The 18,549-nt window shown below is 42.1% G+C and overlaps 1 protein-coding gene across 1 annotated transcript; it reads right to left on the reverse strand.

Moving 5' to 3' along the window:
• Positions 1 to 1,358: 1,358 nt before the first annotated feature.
• LOC306914020 (protein TEX261) lies at positions 1,359 to 17,521 on the reverse strand. Its single transcript, XM_079490892.1, has 6 exons — positions 17,308 to 17,521; positions 10,076 to 10,155; positions 8,268 to 8,421; positions 6,857 to 6,924; positions 5,828 to 5,930; positions 1,359 to 4,685 (listed from the first exon to the last, which is right to left on the reverse strand). The coding sequence occupies exons 1-6, from the start codon at positions 17,375 to 17,377 to the stop codon at positions 4,570 to 4,572; spliced, it is 591 nt and encodes a 196-aa protein (XP_079347018.1). The 5' UTR covers positions 17,378 to 17,521; the 3' UTR covers positions 1,359 to 4,569.
• Positions 17,522 to 18,549: the final 1,028 nt, after the last annotated feature.

Here is an 18,549-nt window from a genome sequence, read left to right on the forward strand (position 1 = left end):
AACCTGTTACAAGCATTACATAAGACCTGAGGGACCCGAGTATACAAATGCCTTCTAAATCCTGACAGTTTTTTCTGAAAACCCTGTGTTTCCATATCAGTGCCATCATCAATATGTGATAGCCCACGTCTCTAAACCAAAGTTCAACTGTCCTCACTGGTGATATCCGTCACTGTACTACAGTATTCCTACAGGCTGTTGTGGATAAACTCACCCAAGCTGTGCTGCTCGTCCTACAAATCCATCCATCCAACTTCAACTGCTTATCCAGAGTCAGGTCCAACAGCTCCACCAGAGCAGCTCCAGACTTCCCTCTCCAGAGCAACATCAGTAACTTCCTCCTGGGGGATCCCGAGGCCTTCCAAGGGCCAGTTTGGAGACACAATCCTCCCCTTTGATCCTTGGTCTGCCACGGGGCTCCTCCATGGGACGTGCAATGTTGCTTACAAATGAGACTCCATTTAAAAACGTAAACAAGCTTTCTAACGGTATTGTAGTTATTGCCAAGAAACATTATTGTTAAAGATGGAGTGCCGTGATTATCGTATATTTTTCCAGTGTTTCATGTGTTTATGAGGTGACAGTACTTCATTAGACCCCTTGGTGTGGTTGTCATGTGCAATGATGTCTTCTCTTTGTATTTAGGGTTTCTTCCTGGAGGCTGAAACCTTGACAGTCAAACAAACGTGCCAATGAAAAAAAAGTATCATCCCCTCCCCTAACCCCTCCCCCTTTATCATACAACAACAGCTTGTGGGTGCGGCTTCAGTTCAGGTGGATCCCTCACCACCCATCACCACCACCCACCAGGCAAACTTAATGAACTGGTGGGCGTTTCCACATAAAAACGTCATTTTAACAAATACTGTACACTTTTTTTAAAGAATCTTCCTCCTTATATAATAATACCTGATGATCATGTTTTAGGGTGGAAATAAATCACGGCACTCCATCTTTAAAATAGAGAAATGTTCTACCAAGCAGACTGTAAACTGTTTCAGCTACTGAACTTAAGGAATCTTGGTCTGTCCTTCGTGTTGCGTTACCACCTGCTGACAATTTATTCATATAAAACACACCATCTGAGCCTAAATAAATAATAACCACACCATGTCAAATAAACACCATGTGATCTAATTAAAATGAACACCATGTGATCTTAATAAAAATAAACACCATGTGATCTAATTAAAATAAACACCATGTGATCTTAATAAAATTAACACCATGTGATCTTAATAAAAATAAACACCATGTGATCTAATTAAAATAAACACCATGTGATCTAATTAAAAATAAACACCATGTGATCTAATTTAAAATAAACACCATGTGATCTAATTAAAATAAACACCATGTGATGTTCTGCAGCTCTTTATTGATCTGTACAGATGTGTGCACACGGACCTACAATTAAACCACAGCCACTGATTGGTAGAGAGACCGCCTCTGCAGATGACCTTATATGGTAGAGACCGCCTCTACAGACGACCTTATATGGTCGAGACCGCCTCTACAGACGACCTTATATGGTAGAGACCGCCTCTACAGACGACCTTATATGGTAGAAACCGCCTCTATGAGACCTTTAATGGTTTATCATTAAATCACTCACCCCAAAAAAACTGCGGTTCTCAAACTTGTCAAGGACCCCCGACTTCCTTCGAGTGGCTACGAAACACCATCTGAAAGGATTCTGAGCCAATGCAATGCAAGATTGTGTTGTGTCTATTTTGAAAATAATCTACAAGCTCACAACATCGTTGAACGCTGAGCGTTGAACGTGAGCTTGTAGATCAGCTGTTTTCAAAGAGCCAATACACATAGGGTGCAGGTGGTTGAGCTGATTTTGATGCTGTATTAAAAAAACATTTCTGGGGACCCCTGGAACCCCCTCCCAAGGACCCCTGGGGGTCCCCGGACACCACTTTGAGAACCACTGCCACCCCCCCTACACACACACACACACACACACACACACACACACACACACAACCATAGACATATAAACGTAGACGCCCTTTCCGGCTGTGGAGCGTATGTGCTCAAGGGAGGGCAAAACATTCCCGAGATTTCTTGCGAAGCATGAGCGTGCGTCACAGAGCGCATGTTCGGGTCTGTAAGTCGCAGAAGTCTGTAAGTCCCGGAAAAGATGCGCTGTGATTGGCCAGTAATCACTTGAGTGGCAGCGTGACGTAACGTGCCTTCCACACTTCCGGCGTACTTCCTTCCCCAGTGTAAATTCTTCTGCCACTCCTTCAACACACATCGCTCCAACGAACTGCAGCGGCCAATGAGGCATCTAATTTTCTATGCACACAACACCCGACAAGTAGCGGTACAAACCAATCATTGCACAGGATCCATCTCATACATCATTCATGGGTCTCCACCAAAATAATGATAAAAATAACATACAAAATTACCCAGTTATTAAAAATAGTCCCAATAAAGAACGGTATTAACGAACAGCGATTGTTTTGATTAGTGATGATGTAAAAAATACTCAATGGAGATATGAGCCCCCTTTTTGCAGTCACATGAAAATACCCCCCAGTTTGATATGTATCAGCACACGGACCCCCATTTAAACACCATGTTTTAATCTCCCAAGGACCCCCACACTCTATACCGTAAAATCCTGTTGTTAAGTGTTAGTGTGTTAAGACACTCCGAGTGTCTCAGATAACCGTCAAAGGGTCCATTTCAGCTCCTATAATAACTATGGATCACTTACGCTGTGGACCCCCTGGAAACCCCCCCCAAGGACCCCCTGGGGGACCCCGCGCTGACACCTCCAGAGATCTGTGAGATCTGTTTTTATATGCTCCGTTTATATCATCTGAAAACACGCAAGTTCTTTTTGTCGACTGCCTTCTATGGGCGTGTGCATAGCGGCCATTTATTTATAAGTTTATGACACAAGTCCACTGAATGAGTTGTCACTGTGGCCTGTTGAGACGAACAGAGTAGATACAGGTCAAGTGGGCACCCCTTGGGCATCTGGGCACGTCATGGTGGCCCTGCAGCTGTTTGCATTAACCCATCCCGTCATTCTTTGATTTTATATGTTGGGTATTCAAAAATAGCAGATATGCAGATAAGCTTGCACATCTACTATTCTTGGAACATTTTTTCTAAAGTGTGAGAACTACGAATTTAGAAGGTTTTTTTTGTAGAATAGGCCTCAGGTCCTACACGCCATCTGCACAGGCAAGGGACGAGCGGGCGACGGAGATATCACGGGAAAGATTGTCCCGATATGGAGCGTCGTCCATTGTGTTGCGACGTAGCTTGAACCAATCAAATAACCAATTAAATAGTAGCGTATAGATCTCAACTGTGATCGCGTTGAGACGTAGCTTGAACCAATCAAGTAACCAATAAATAGTAGCGTATATAGATCGCAGTACTTGCACGCTCTGCTTTCGCAAGTAATACATTGTAGTGTGTAGATCTCAAACCAATAAAAGCGTTTGGGGCCCGCGAAACCTCGTTCAGACAGAGACTCTGCGAGCGAATATAGGAGGGGTGGACATTGGACAACGTGCTCGCGGTACGTCAGGACAGTCTCATTGAAGAACATGCATTCTAATGAGATTCATCGTTGGCTCGCTCGCATCGCTGGCAGTGTGGATGGTGGTGTTAGCATTTGGTTGGTAGCTACGCTTAACTGTACAAAAGGGATTTATCCTCTAAGGTCTTCATTTGTACACCAGGAGAACGATCCAAAAGATGTGTCTGCAAATGTTCTGCATTCTCTGTTATTTTATTCCTATATGTTGTGCCTCGTTCATACAGATTGATGCCTAAAGGGCCCTTCAAACGTGAAGCGATATAACGCGCCTATAGTTCATTTTCAATGAACTATGATCCAGGCAACAACGCCTGCTTTCCTCGCTTCCCGTTTGAAAGGCCCTTTAAAGTCACAGGGAAGAATCCACCTGGTTCCTAATAAATAATGTCGTAAGGATGGGGGGGAGAATAATGGCAAAATGGCAAGAAAGAAAAATCCGATCTATAACGTCACAAATTCTGAGCTCGTAGATTGTGTATTTTCGCCGACTTTTTGTCTACATGGAAAAGCCCAAAACAGGGACGCCCGGGGAATTAATGCGGTCGACTCCAACCGCAATCCAGCCACAAACTCATAATACCAAAAAGCATAGAAAAGAGCAGTCCGACGGAGCCTGGCTGGGTAGACAGAGGGGGGTCTCCACGATACTGTTGGCATTGTTGTCTAAACGTAGATAAGAAGCAGACAAAACATGTCCGGCGTAAACTATCTCGTCCCCTCCCCAAAAAAAATAAAATTAAGAAAAAGAAAAGAATAAAGAAAAGAAAAACAGGAAGGTCCGTTTTGTTGGTCCGTCCCCGAAATGTGCCCTCCTTCCGTTTCCACTTCCTGTTGTTTCTTTGTCATTTCTTTGTTTGTTTGTCTTTTTTTTAAGTTCCCGTCCAGAATTGAAGTCAACAATAGTCTGGCAGTACCTCCGTTGTTCCCTCACTCACTGACGGACTCCATCTCCCACGATGCACCCTGTGTCCGCTGGCCCCTTCCCTTCCTCCTCAGTACATTTTCTGTCGGCTGGGAAGCACCGCCTCCTTGAGGAAGGAAAAGACCAGTAGGATGCCGGACCGCTTCCCCCGCTTGCCCTTTGTGAAGTAATTTGACACCACGTCATCTGGAAGAGAAGACACCGGGAACAGCGCACGTTAGTGCTGTTTGTTAGTGCTGCTACTATAGTCTCACGTAGCCAGACAACTATTCCACAATCTCCGAATGCTACATATAGTCTGGAACTACACCTCCCGAAATCTGCTTGTCATTTCCGTTCAAATATATTTTAAAATATATTTAGAGCATTTTTCTAATTTATTATTTCCATTTCTGCCAAGCAGCAAGCTATATATGCTTAGATGATTTCTAAATATATCAGGATAAATGTATGCATTATGCATTATGTAAATATATGCAAATCCAACAATAACCACATTATAAAAACACTTAACAACACCCCTCTGAAACAGGTTGATGAATACAAGTATTTGGGTTCATATATATCTTCTTCCCAAAAGCAGTGTTTCCTGCAGGAAAAAGCTTTGGCATGGTGCTGGGCACGGGGGGACCTTCTGGCGCGCGGCCTAGATTAATTAATTAAGATTAATTTGGATTATTGCTCTTGTATTGCTATGGGGACACTGGGCAGACACTGGGGAGACACTGGGGAGACACTGGGCCCAGACCGGCACACCACTATGGCACGCAGATGGCAGATGCTCCACCGCCCCGCTCTGTCGAGGCACACACAAACAAACAAGCCTCAATACTAGGTCTGTGAATCTTTGGGTGTCCCACGATTCAATTCGATTCCGATTCTTGGGGTCACGATTCGATTCAAAATCAATTTTTTCGATTCAACTCAATTCTCAATCCAAAAACGTTTTTTTTTAAATTCAAAAGCATTTTTTGGGGAGACACTGGGCAGACACTGGGGAGGCACTGGGCAGACACTGGGCAGACACTGGGAAGGCACTTGGCGAACACTGGGGAGGCACTGGGCAGACTTTGTGTGACTTGACGTCAAGTTCTTGTTAGCGTCGGCTATGGCTAGCTCTAGGGTGCCTTGACGTTAAGTTCTTGTTAGCGTCGGCTATGGCTAGCTCTAGGGTGCCTTGACGTTAAGTTCTTGTTAGCGTCTGCTATGGCTAGCTCTAGGGTGACTTGACGTTAAGTTCTTGTTAGCGTCTGCTATGGCTAGCTCTAGGGTGACTTGACGTTAAGTATCCAGTCTTCCAGTGAACTTGACGGCAGCCAGACGCTCACCTCCTTGCTGGACGGTGGACGGAAGCACGTTTTCTCCAGCCGAGAGCGACACGAAGAAGGAGAAGGGAATGATCCACAGGCAGATGGTGAAGTATGCCAACACCTGCAAGAACGAGTGGGTTAATGACTGCACAACAAAACCTGTAAACAGGAAGACAATACAACCAAGGACTTGGTTGACAATAGATCGTAAAGTTACAATGCGTTGCATCGTGACCTTTTTGACTATAGATGTAAATTGGCTATTACTTTTTAGAAACAGCCCAATGCACACCTCGAAAGGTTGGTGACAGGTGCATTAGGACTAATGGTCTATTCATACTCCAGTTTTAGGCGATAAGGTGACCACCGAAAACTACAACATGACGTCACTGAGCCGCGGTGATAAGGGACTCACCGCTCACCCAAACACATCTCTCTGTTTTTACTAAAACTACAACATGACATCCCTGAGTCGCAGTGATAAGAGACTCACCCAAACACATCTCTCTGTTTTTACTAAAACTACAACATGACGTCACTGAGCCGTGGTGATAAGAGACTCACCCAAACACATCTCTCTGTTTTTACTAAAACTACAACATGACGACACTGAGTCGCAGTGATAAGAGACTCACCCAAACACATCTCTCTGTTTTTACTAAAAACTACATGACGTCACTGAGCCGCGGTGATAAGTGACTCACCGCTCACATCTCTCTGTTTTTACTAAAACTACAACATGACATCACTGAGCCGCAGTGATAAGAGACTCACCCAAACATCTGTTTTTACTAAAACTACAACATGACGACACGGAGCCGCGGTGATAAGAGACTCACCGCTCATTAAAACACATCTCTGTTTTTACTAACCACCGTTTTGGTGGTCACCTTATCACCTAAAAACTTGCGTATGTATAGGCCTCAAAGGTTTCATTCTAAAATGGTTAGTCCCAATATTTGATGCTGATTGGCTGGACACTCCGCCTCTCAGCACAGCCATTATAAAATACCCGGTAACCAGAGACCTCTTGGCTTACTATCTTACCTCTGAGAATGGATAATATTCTTCTGCAAAGTACTGGAAGGCCATGTAATGATTCGCCACCACCAGCACTGAGGACGACACACACACACACACACACACACACACACACACACACACACACACACACACACACACACACACACACACACACACACACACACACACACACACACACACACACACACACACACACACACACACACACACACACACACACACACACACACACACACACACACACACACACACACACACACACACACACACACACACACACACACACACACATTGTTGGCAGAGTTCTTTTTAGCCTGCTCTGAAGAAGGCTGTTTGCCAAAACGCATCAGCGTTCTCAGATAAACATGAGGAAATTGCATCTGAGCCAGTCTTGCATCTTTTATTTTGGAGTGCTGCTTTTTCCCACTTAAGTTTGTTTGTGAGTTAATCCTTGGCAGAGTGCTTAGCAATTGTTGTGTGAAGTGTCGAGTCATTTGAGTTTGCGTGTGCTGTGAGACAGGGCGGGACGGGGTCAAAAGTTCGGCACTGATACTTGGGCCCAGACAGGCACACCAACATTGGCACGCAGATGGCAGATGCTCCACCGCCCCGCTCCGTCGAGGCACACACAAACAAACAAGCCTCAATACTAGGGCTGTGAATCTTTGGGTGTCCCACGATTCAATTCGATTCCGATTCTTGGGGTCACGATTCGATTCAACTCAATTCTCAATCCAAAAACGTTTTTTCTTTATAATTCAAAAGCATTTTTTTTTTCAGATTCAAAACGATTCTCTATTCAAAATGATTCTCGATTCAATACATAGGATTTCATCACAATCTACTCCAGCCAACTGAAGTGACTATACTACAGTAACTTGAAAATGACTGAAGACATGTTTACTGTGATTAGGGTAAGCTTACATTTCATATCACAAACACCATGTAGTGAAAACTCCTGTAACTGTAACCAGAAAAAAAAGGGGAAAAAAAGAAAGAAAAGATTTTTGGAAATTATGAATCGATTTTGAATCACGATTCTAATTCGAATCGAATTTTTTTGACACCCCTACTCAATACCACCAGTTCTGGGGCGCCCGCTGGCCAAGTGGTACAGGCGACATGCCACATATAGACTTTGGCCTGACAGCGTGTTCCTGTTCATAACGACCTTTGCTGCATGTCTCTCCCCTTCTCCCTCTCCCTCTTTCCTGTCTCTCTTCACTTGATACTATCAACGACAAAAAAACTGTTTTACTTAACTCCATGGCCATTATCTTGGATTAGTGTAGCTGGATTCTTACCACAGGACAGGATGAAGCTAGTTTCACATTCTTACCACAGGACAGGATAGTTTGGTTAATAAATACGTTAACTAGTTATTAAGTTAGTTAGTAAGTTAGTTAGTTCTTACCACAGGAGAGGATGAAGTTGGGCGAGCTGAGCAGGATGTAAGGGAAGGTCTGCAGCAGACCAAAGTACACCAGGTTGGTGAACAGCCCCACTCCCACCATGAAGGCTGGGAAGCTTTCAAACAGGTAGAGGCCTGATAGAACCCCTGTAGAAAACTACAGACAATATATACACCATTAATATACAGAACACCTGTAGAAAACTAAAGACACATTATATACACCATTAATATACAGAACAGAAAACTAAAGACAATATATACACCATTAATATACAGAACACCTGTAGAAAACTAAAGACAATATATACACCATTAATATACAGAACACCTGTAGAAAACTAAAGACACATTATATACACCATTAATATACAGAACACCTGTAGAAAACTAAAGACAATATATACACCATTAATATACAGAACACCTGTAGAAAACTAAAGACAATATATACACCATTAATATACAGAACACCTGTAGAAAACTAAAGACAATATATACACCATTAATATACAGAACACCTGTAGAAAACTAAAGACAATATATACACCATTAATATACAGAACACCTGTAGAAAACTAAAGACAATATATACACCATTAATATACAGAACACCTGTAGAAAACTAAAGACAATATATACACCATTAATATACAGAACACCTGTAGAAAACTATACAACATATACACCATTTAACCCCGGGGGCCTGGCCTGGCCCCAACCTTCCGTGCTGGAAAACCGCACATGTTACACATGATCAGGGGTGGCCTTAGGAATCTGGAGGCCCGTTTCATGACCAAATGAGGCCCCCATATATACCTATGACATAATTATTCTGTTGATACAGGCTTATTGACACATAGTGGTGGGGGGTTGAATGTCGTCTGGCGGTCAGTCAGACGACTGACCGCCCCCCTGAGGGTGGAGGCCCGTTTCAGTTGAAACTGGTGAAACATAGCAAAGGTCTCCTATGTTTAGTTTATTTAGGATCCCCATTAGCTGTTGCCATTCTTCCTGGGGTCCTCACAAAATAATATACATACAAAAAAACATTACAACATTACAGATATCACAAAAGAAAAGAAAGAAAACAAAAAAACAAAACAAAAAAATACATTAAAGCATAACTACGGTTAGTGCATTCACTCTAGATTACATTAACTGGTATATTGACATAAACAGAATTACAATTTTGCCATATATATAAGAAAATCCTTCAGTCTTTTCTTAAAGTGCCTTTTACCCTTAATTTCTGTGATGCTTACTGGTAGAGAGTTCCAGAAAGTCATTGCCCTGTACATGACTGTATTCTTCATTGCATCAGTTCTTGGCTTAGGCACTGTAAATCGACCAATTGCAACATGTCTAGTATTATGTCTGTGTCTATCACTGGTATAATGAATATTTTTATATAAGCATTTTGGTTTTTTATTTGAACAAATGTTCCTAAACAGCCATGACAGCTTCTGATGATTTAACAGTGTACTAGATCTAGTACACTGTTGTAAGCACATGTTGTAAGCTTGTATGTAGATCAACTGTTTCTACAATTTCTGCAATTTTGACACTTTATTGGTTTTATATTTAAGTTATGTCATATCTGCCCTGTTCCAATTTGTGATTACGAAGCCTAAAAGGCAAACAGAAATACAAATTGTAACATACCCAATGGTCAATGCAAATATCACAATTGAATTGTTAATCGCAATTATTAGTTTGGCAATTAATTGTCAACTTAAATGTGTAATCGTGACAGCCCTAATATCATGTACTTGATGATACAGTAGTTAAGAGTAGAGTCACATACTCACCAATATCATGTACTTTATGATTCTACTGGTGGCCACTGTGTATTCTTCTATCAGTTCAGCCAGATAGTACAGACCAGCAGCTGAAACATAAAACCATAAACAACACATTTAAACAGATAGACAGTACTCTGATCTCGGATCAAATGCTATGTCGTCCCCACAATCAAATCTGAGGCGGGGGGGGGGGGGGGGGGGGGGGAGGGGGGCTTGTGTTCTTCCGAGCCCTGGTCTTGGAATGACCTACAAATCCAGATTCAATCTCAATTCCCCTAGTGAGTTTTAAAAGGTTGTCACAGGGCACATTTCCCAGACACTGCTCCTGCTTCAACGTAAAGGAAATGTTTGCTCTAGTCCTATATTAGTTTTAGTAGCAAACATTGTCGAGTTTTATTGGTCAGATATTCCTGTTCTTTCCTTGAGCTTCCTAGGTAGTGGGCTAAATGTCATCAACCGTCATCAACTGGTGGTCCCGTGGCTCAAATGCCCGAATAAATAATGGACCTTATTGCTATGAAAAGGGTTGAAAACCACTGATGAGAGGAGCGGAGGTTATTCCAGGTAGCGTGGTTGGAGAGGTCAAAACCGTGGGAGGACAGACAGACAGACAAGGTGACTGACAGCTGTCACAGAGACACTGAGAGACTCAGGAGGAAGGGCAGAGAGGCCTCCAGCGAGCACTGCCCTGAACTTTTCACCTCCTTCACCCGCACGACTCACAAGCCCGAGGGGAGCCGCGTCACCGCGACTAGTCCACAGTGGGTTCGAATAGGGAGCTGCATCACCGCGACTATAGTCCACAGTGCAGTGATGTAAATAGGTTTTCAATCTAATGAGTGCAGGGGCGGTCTTTTAGATGAGTCCCAGGGACATTCGATGAGTCTTCAGCGAGTCATATTTTGTCATTTTTACAAATTGCAGCATTTAACTCCCATTTCATTTTTTCATGGTTAAAATGTGGTTATATTCATGTAGAAATGTATCTGAAAGAAATCAACCACAATACCAAATCTGCAAAGGTTTTTGCAAACAACAGTGCAAAGTATGCAGAACAGTAAATAAAGTAAATATAATAGCACCAAAATAAAGTAAAATATAAGTTAAGTACTTTGTGGTGCACTCAGTGAGCTAAATTAAGTATTTATAATGCACTGCAGCATGGCTCAATTAAAGTGAATCATTGTCAAAAATAAATGGTTTGTAGACATTTGGGACTCCATTGTTCAATCCATGATCTGGATTAAAAACTGAAAAAGAATAAAGTCTCTGTAGCACTTGTTCGTCTATAAAGTATTGTACTTCATTGACTCACCACATTCATTCACCACAAAGCACGCAACAGAAACACACACAAACATGTTCACCTCACCACCGAAAATGAATAAGCCTTTAGTGTTTTGCTAGTCGACGCGTCAAGGCCATTTATCGACATGTGTTGATCGTTGATTGATTATTTTTTTGTTGCTACACAGAAGTTGAGGAAAATGCAACAGTGCATTCCTTAAAGTTTAAGCACCACAGCTTCTGCAGCTAAACCCATTATTCAAAAAATAAAATAAAAAAGATTTTGCTACATGTATAGCAACAACTAATGAGACACGTCAGACAGAGGTAGCTCCCTGATTGAAAGGTATAACAACGTATAGGTTACACTTACAAGTTACAACAGGTCTAAATCGGTTATCTATTTAAAGCTACATGCTTGCAATACATCTGGTATATTGTTCTTTGTGTGTTTTCACTGAATAGCCCTAAGAGCTACGATGATGCCTTTTATGATCCATGTACTGTGTACACTGAACTCTCTGTGACCTGCTAATTAAACAACATTATTATGTAATATAAGCGCACACACACACACACACACACACACACACACACACACACACACACACACACACACACACACACACACACACACACACACACACACACACACACACACACACACACACACACACACACACACACACACACACACACACACACACACACACACACACACACACACACACACACACGTCTCCTCTGTCAAAGCTTAGATATACAAAAAAATGAATGGTGACATTTTTTTTTTAAATGCACATATACAAGCTTAGCAAAGGCTAGTAGATTTTCAACAGATGAATTTACGTCAGTGGTTTTCATATCAGGGTCCATTATTGTCTCCACCAGGCCGAAGGCATGGGGAGAGAGTATGTTTTGCACTCCGTCCGTGTGTGTGCGTGTGTACGTGCATGTGTCCGTCTGTCCGTCCGTCTGTTACCAGCTAATCTCCGGCATCGTTAACCCGGTCGATGCCAAATTTTGCACACACACTCCCTGGATGACAACAATGAACCTCTGCCCCAAATTTTCCAGAACGGCCTGTTATAGCACCACCAGGTGGTCGACTTTTGAAAAACATTTTTTTTATATTACTCCTCCAGATTCTGCCCAAAAATCCCACAAATCGTTACACACTATCTCTATAGTCATGTGTTAAAGACGGATCTGTCTGATATTTCAGATTCCATCCCAATTGGCTAACATTGGCTTTCAAAGTTTGCCTCAAATCATGAACGAAGCGTGCAATTTACGTGAAATCTTTCACAGACGTTCCTACTAGGCAGAGGAATATATCCCATCCTTTTCACATTGGCCAGTTATTGGCCAGTTATTTTTGCAAAAGACATTTTTGGAACAAAATGCCTCAAATCATCCAATTGCCATCCAAGAAGAAATGTCACCCTTTTCACATTGGCCTATTATAGGGCCACAAGGAGGCCACAACCTGACCTGCCCTGGTGGAGACCTGTGCCCCGAGGGGCACTTTTTCTAATTTATTCTGCATTTGAGCCACGGACCACCATTTCATGAAATTTAGCCTCTCAGACCCAAAACTAAAGAACATTTTGTTGTCGTTGGATAAGATTTTGCCCACAATTCCATGCTGTATTGATGTTGCTACATTAGTAAAGATAACAGGCAAACGTTGATCAAATATAATAATTATTCTACATTCTCTAATTGTGTAGACTCTTGAGCATAAAATGAAACCAAATGGATCCATAAAGGTCCATGTGGTGACACTGTCAAAGTTAAATCACTGTTTACTTCCTATATCGGTTATATCAATATTATATCAATAATCAAATAATATAATCCACCACTCGAGGGAGGGGGAAGAGAGCTACAGATCTCACTTGCTCAAGATAGTGAGCTGGAGTGAAGGAAAACATTTTTTGTTAACCAGCGCTGACATGCATGACCAAAGTGAAGAGATTGAAGTGACTGGAAACAAATATATATATATCCAGGTCTGAACGACTACCTTTAGGCACACAGGTGCCAACCTGGGCACAGGGGAGGGTGATCACCATTCATGGTCAAGTGCAAGAGAGAGGATGTTTCTTTTAAAGTTAAATATTCAAAACGATGTCACCCCTGTGTCAATTATCGAATGTGATCCTGGGCTCTACACACCCTCCGCCAACCTGGGGAGAGCAACGGACTTCCTTCATGCATGAGTGTCCAAGTTGCTCCCTTACACCTGACAGGGGGGAGTTTCCCTGGTTGGACGCAGCGTGTGGAAGGAACACGTTATTCCAACGAGTTCCTTTCCCCTCCACCCCAGCAGTTTAGAGACCAGGATTACTGCATGTTTTTGTGAGGGTACCTACCCTAGGGGACACGGGGAGAACATGCAAACGCCACACATAAAGGCCCTTTCGCCAACATTTCTTTCTAAACATATTTTAGTCGGTCCCCTCACACATAATGTACTTCACATCCCCTCACAGGTCCATTTGGTTAAACTTGAACAATCTCAAAAGTTATATTTTTGTTAACTAAAGGACCTTGTTGTTTCCATAAAAACAAATTAACCTACTACTGCTGCTGCTACTAATAATAATAATAGTGTGCACTCAAACTTCAGTGGCACCAGAGGAGAGCGAGACCAAACATTTCTGTGAGCAGGCTGCAGCAAGCCGTGTTACTCGCAACGAGAGAGAGAGTTGCGAGCAGGGCTTCGATGCTAAAGTGTTTGGGTGAGTAGCCTTAGCCTAAAAGAGAGCTTGCTTCTGTGATCGCTAAGTTTGACATGCAGTATGTTTAGTTAACCAAACTGAATCGGTATCCCGTAGGAACGATAGTCCGTTCCGACGAGGAAAGGAGAGGAGGCAGGGAGTTAGCAACTCGCGTTGAAAAGGTATTGCTGTTGTTCCGGTTATTTGCACTGTGTGTGTGTAATGTTTGTATCGTAATTTGTTAAGTAATGAAGGCAACGTGTCATGGTTTCCACAGAGGGATGCAATGAGTGCCAGTCAGTGGCGTGCACAGACATTTAGAGGGGCAGGTGCTCAAGTGAAAAAAAGGGCAACTTGTGCAGCGCGTGGAACCGGCCGGTTGCCTTAATAGTGTGAGATTTATAGATTTTGGGGCCTAAATAATATATTAGAAGCTTTTTATCAAGAATTGATCAATGTCACCATGGTCCACATAACTGTACTGTGTACACTGTACAAAAAAAATAAAAAATAATACGTGTGTCTATCTGTGCACGCCACTGGCCATTGTAATTCGTTTGGGGCGTCGCCCACGCTGAGGGTAGTGTGGTCGTGAATTAAAGTGTAAGTTCGCTCTCTCTCTTTAGCGTTGATGCGTTTATTTGTATTTTCGAGATGTGTATGATTAATCCAAATGTAACTAAAAGGTAATTTAAATGTGGTTGTTTCTAGTGAGGAACATGCTGGTTGAGAACCCACATCGATGTATTAATTTACGTGTGCTCAGCTGTAGCAGTTTGTCTTTGGTGAGTCCTTAGTTGATATATTGATAGCCCAGCTATATGTATTCATTTTGTATGGTAACGGGTGCATGGTGTATATTCATTGTGTTCATTTCCATTTCCTGTACAGATGTGATCACGAGTCACGAGTGGTCACTGCTTTAGCCATACTGAATTAAGCTGTAGGTTTTATTGGTAATAGGGAAAGCTAATGTTCTTGTATGATTTAATATGTCTCTACTTTTATTGTTAACTTTGGTATAAATTGCTCGTAATAAAGTCTATATTTTATATATTGCATTTTCCAATAAAGATTGTATATTTTAATAATAAGTCTGTGGTCCGTCCAGTATGTACCTATAGCCTCTGGTTACACTATACAATATTAAAATAATGAATAATACAATTGCATTACAATGTAGGCATTTATCAGACGCACTTAATCCAGAGAGATTTACGGTAAACCAAAACATAGAAAGTCGTAAAAGAATGTGAATCCCGATTCTCCTTCAAAACTGCTCTCAAATAAATGGTAAACGGTGCATTTATATAGCACTTTTATCCAAAGCACTTTACATAGATTGTGCATTACATTCACATTCACACACACATTCATACACCGATGACGGGGAAACCATGCAAGGCACCAACCTGCTCATAGGAAGCAATTAGGGGTTCAAAGACTTTTTCAGAGTCGGTTTATATGATGTAACTAACCGCCCGTCGCTACTACCGATTGGATGGCTTAGTGAGGTCCTCGGACAGGCCCCGCCGGGGTCGGTCACGGCCCCGGCGGAGCGCTCGTTAGACGCCCGAATTTGACTATATGTATTATTTTTACTGTACAATAGTGCATCCCGTGGATGCAGAGGTCGTTGTATTGCATCACATAACTATAAACAGCGTTTTGGGATGCAAAATGCACCCTTCTTCTGTCGTATGTCCTTAGACCTTCAGTTCTGTTGCAGCAAGCCAGTCCAGTGTGTCATTGTCTAGGTCAATTAACCCACGATCACCATTTGATGGCCGGTATATGGGGCAGCTGGTCAGCACGTGTTCCAGTCTGTAATGGGTCCCCACATTCGCAGTGGGCTCTGTCTGTGAGACCCCATTTCTGCATTGCTGCACCAAAACGTCCCACACCTGTCCTCAGGCGGTTGAGGGTTGTCCACTCCCTGCACCCTATTTTAATCTCTATCCATGTCATTTAATGTTCTGATGAATTGAGTACAAAGGTGGTTTTCAAATCCTCTTAGCAGACCTTGTATTGAACTGTACTTTCCTGCAAACTGCAGAGAAAAAAAGTATTCACATTGTGGTCTCGTAAATATAGTCCATAAGCCATATCTGCAATATTCTATGTCAATAATTACACTATACATTTTGGTCACTGTGCTAATTTGGTTAGAGGTTGATAAACATGTCTCGTCTAGCAATCACTTCAGAGGTTCCCATGCAGGCTACCTGCAGGGGGTAGCCTTTGAGGCCGTGTGGGAGACAACATTAGTATCTGTAACCACACCTAGAAATGCAACTCTGTCTATGCAAAAGTACTATATATCTCATGTTGTCAATGTGAAAGTTATTAGTCTTAGCAGGCTGGCCGCTGAGGTGGTCAGTCTGTTGCTCCCGTGGGCCGGCATGGCTGCGGGAAGCTCTGTTGTATTTGTACACCTGAAATAAATACTACTCTGATGGGACCGCCATTTCACATCTCTCTCTGCCTGTTCTTCATCCGATCATCTGATGTGTTGACTACAGTTTGCTATTTAGTCTAGGGAGTTCATTTCTCTCTAGTTTAGTGAGTTTACTGGGTTAGTTGTGTGTGAAAATACACCACAAAATCAATCAACATAATGCAACAGGTAGACAATGAACCATATCATCATCATCTGTCTAAAACAATCCAATATTATGAACAATAATAATCTGCACATTGAAGCTACTACATTAAAAAGGCCTTATTAGAAGACACTTACAGATATACCGGTATATCATGAATGTATATTAGATTATTAGCATAACCTGCTGTCTGTCTGTCTAGTGTGCACATTGAGTTTGGAATGGATACGTGGCCACACGAGTGACGTGACTCACTGTTGTTTACCTGCGCGCGCGTGCGTGTGTGCGTGCGTGTGCTCAGTATAAATGTCATATCATAATGAATGAGTAGGACAGACAGTCAGACACTGTACTGTATTAACTGTGAGAGTGTAAACACATTACGGGTCCATTTGGTTACATCATATGTGTTACAGTTACAGACAGGCTGAAAGTGAAACACGATATTGTCGACAAATAATATCGATCATGATCGATCGATGAGGACGTAAAGGGAACGCACGCGCGCACACATACACACGCGCACACGCACACAGTCATACACACACAGTCACACACACACTGTGTAGACTTAGGTATATGACTAGCTTAGCAGCATTAGCATTGTTTACATGCCACTCACCTATTGCCAGCGTGACGAAGCTTATCTGGACGACCAGAGACAGCCAGCTCAGCAGATATATGAACCACATGATGCCTGACACACATGTAGAATAGTACCAATAACAGACATATATATATAAACACAGAGGAAGGAGGGTTAGCCAGCAGGCTAAATGCTAACACCGTTCACTGTAGTCCTACTGACTGGCTTCTTCCTTCCTGTGTGACGTACAGAAGCAGAGGAGAGCAGGAGAAGAGGAGACTCTGGGTGTGTGCTGGAGGTTACAGCGACCGCTCTGGTGATGATATGGAAGTGCAGCTTTGTTTTGTTCATCTTGTCCCATCTGAATGTGCAACATTGTTTTCTCAACAGTAAACAAACCAATGAACATACAGTTCACAGTAGAAGTGTGTTGTACACACAGGGTATCTGCACATTTATGAAGTGACAATTTAAGGACCTTTGACACCTTTTTAATACCAAAATGGCAAAAATGTACGTAATAAGAGGTAAAATATTGTGAAGACAGCCGATCTACAAGCTAGCTCACAACACACTAAATGTAATACCTAATAGCTTGTTAATTCTCATATGGATAATGAGCACCTTATCAATCAGGGCTTTTATCGAGCCCACTATTGAGCTTTTTCCAATATTTTGTGGAATGACGGGAGACAACAAATTATGAACAGAATCAGTATATTTTTATTGGCCAGTTGTGAGTGTGAGTTTGTGGCTGACCACCATCTCAAATTAAATGAAAACGACAAAAGTTAAAAAAAAATATATATATTTGTATCATTAAAACAAGCCATTATTTGTACAATATTATATTATGAATAGTACTGTAATAATTACAAAAAAAATCTATATCTTCAGCTCTTTATAAATGGAAAATTGATATTTATTTAAGCAAAACAATATCACTTGCACTACATTTTACTATAGGGCCTTCAAATACAGCATTTTTCTAACAGATGGAAGGCAATTGACCCTTTTAACTTTTAGAAAAAGAATACTGAAGAAACTGTAGCGTCACTTTAAAAGCGGCCATGGACCCCCAGCTGATGTCATGTTTACCTCTGGACCGATCAACAGTGTTTAATTTGGGTCCATTTGGTTTTTAAAAGGAAACACATACGCATCCAGCAGGGCGTGCATACTTAGTTTAGACGCACAGCTAAGAGTACAATTATTTTATTTGACTTCCGTTCCTCAACTCAACCTTGTAGCAGTGACAATGAACAATGACAAACAAAC

This window comes from Electrona antarctica, assembly GCF_951216825.1.
Source record: "Electrona antarctica genome assembly, chromosome: 21".
Classification (NCBI taxonomy): Eukaryota; Metazoa; Chordata; class Actinopteri; order Myctophiformes; family Myctophidae; genus Electrona; species Electrona antarctica.

Excerpts from the sequence above, each read along its gene's own strand:
- LOC306914020 (XM_079490892.1), bottom strand. The coding sequence starts at position 17,377 with ATGTGGTTCATATATCTGCTGAGCTGGCTGTCTCTGGTCGTCCAGATA. Across the intron at positions 10,156-17,307 it reads CTTCGTCACGCTGGCAATAG|CTGCTGGTCTGTACTATCTG; the intron begins GTGAGTGGCATG and ends TTTATGTTTCAG. Across the intron at positions 6,925-8,267 it reads CAACTTCATCCTCTCCTGTG|TGCTGGTGGTGGCGAATCAT; the intron begins GTAAGAACTAAC and ends TGTCGTCCTCAG.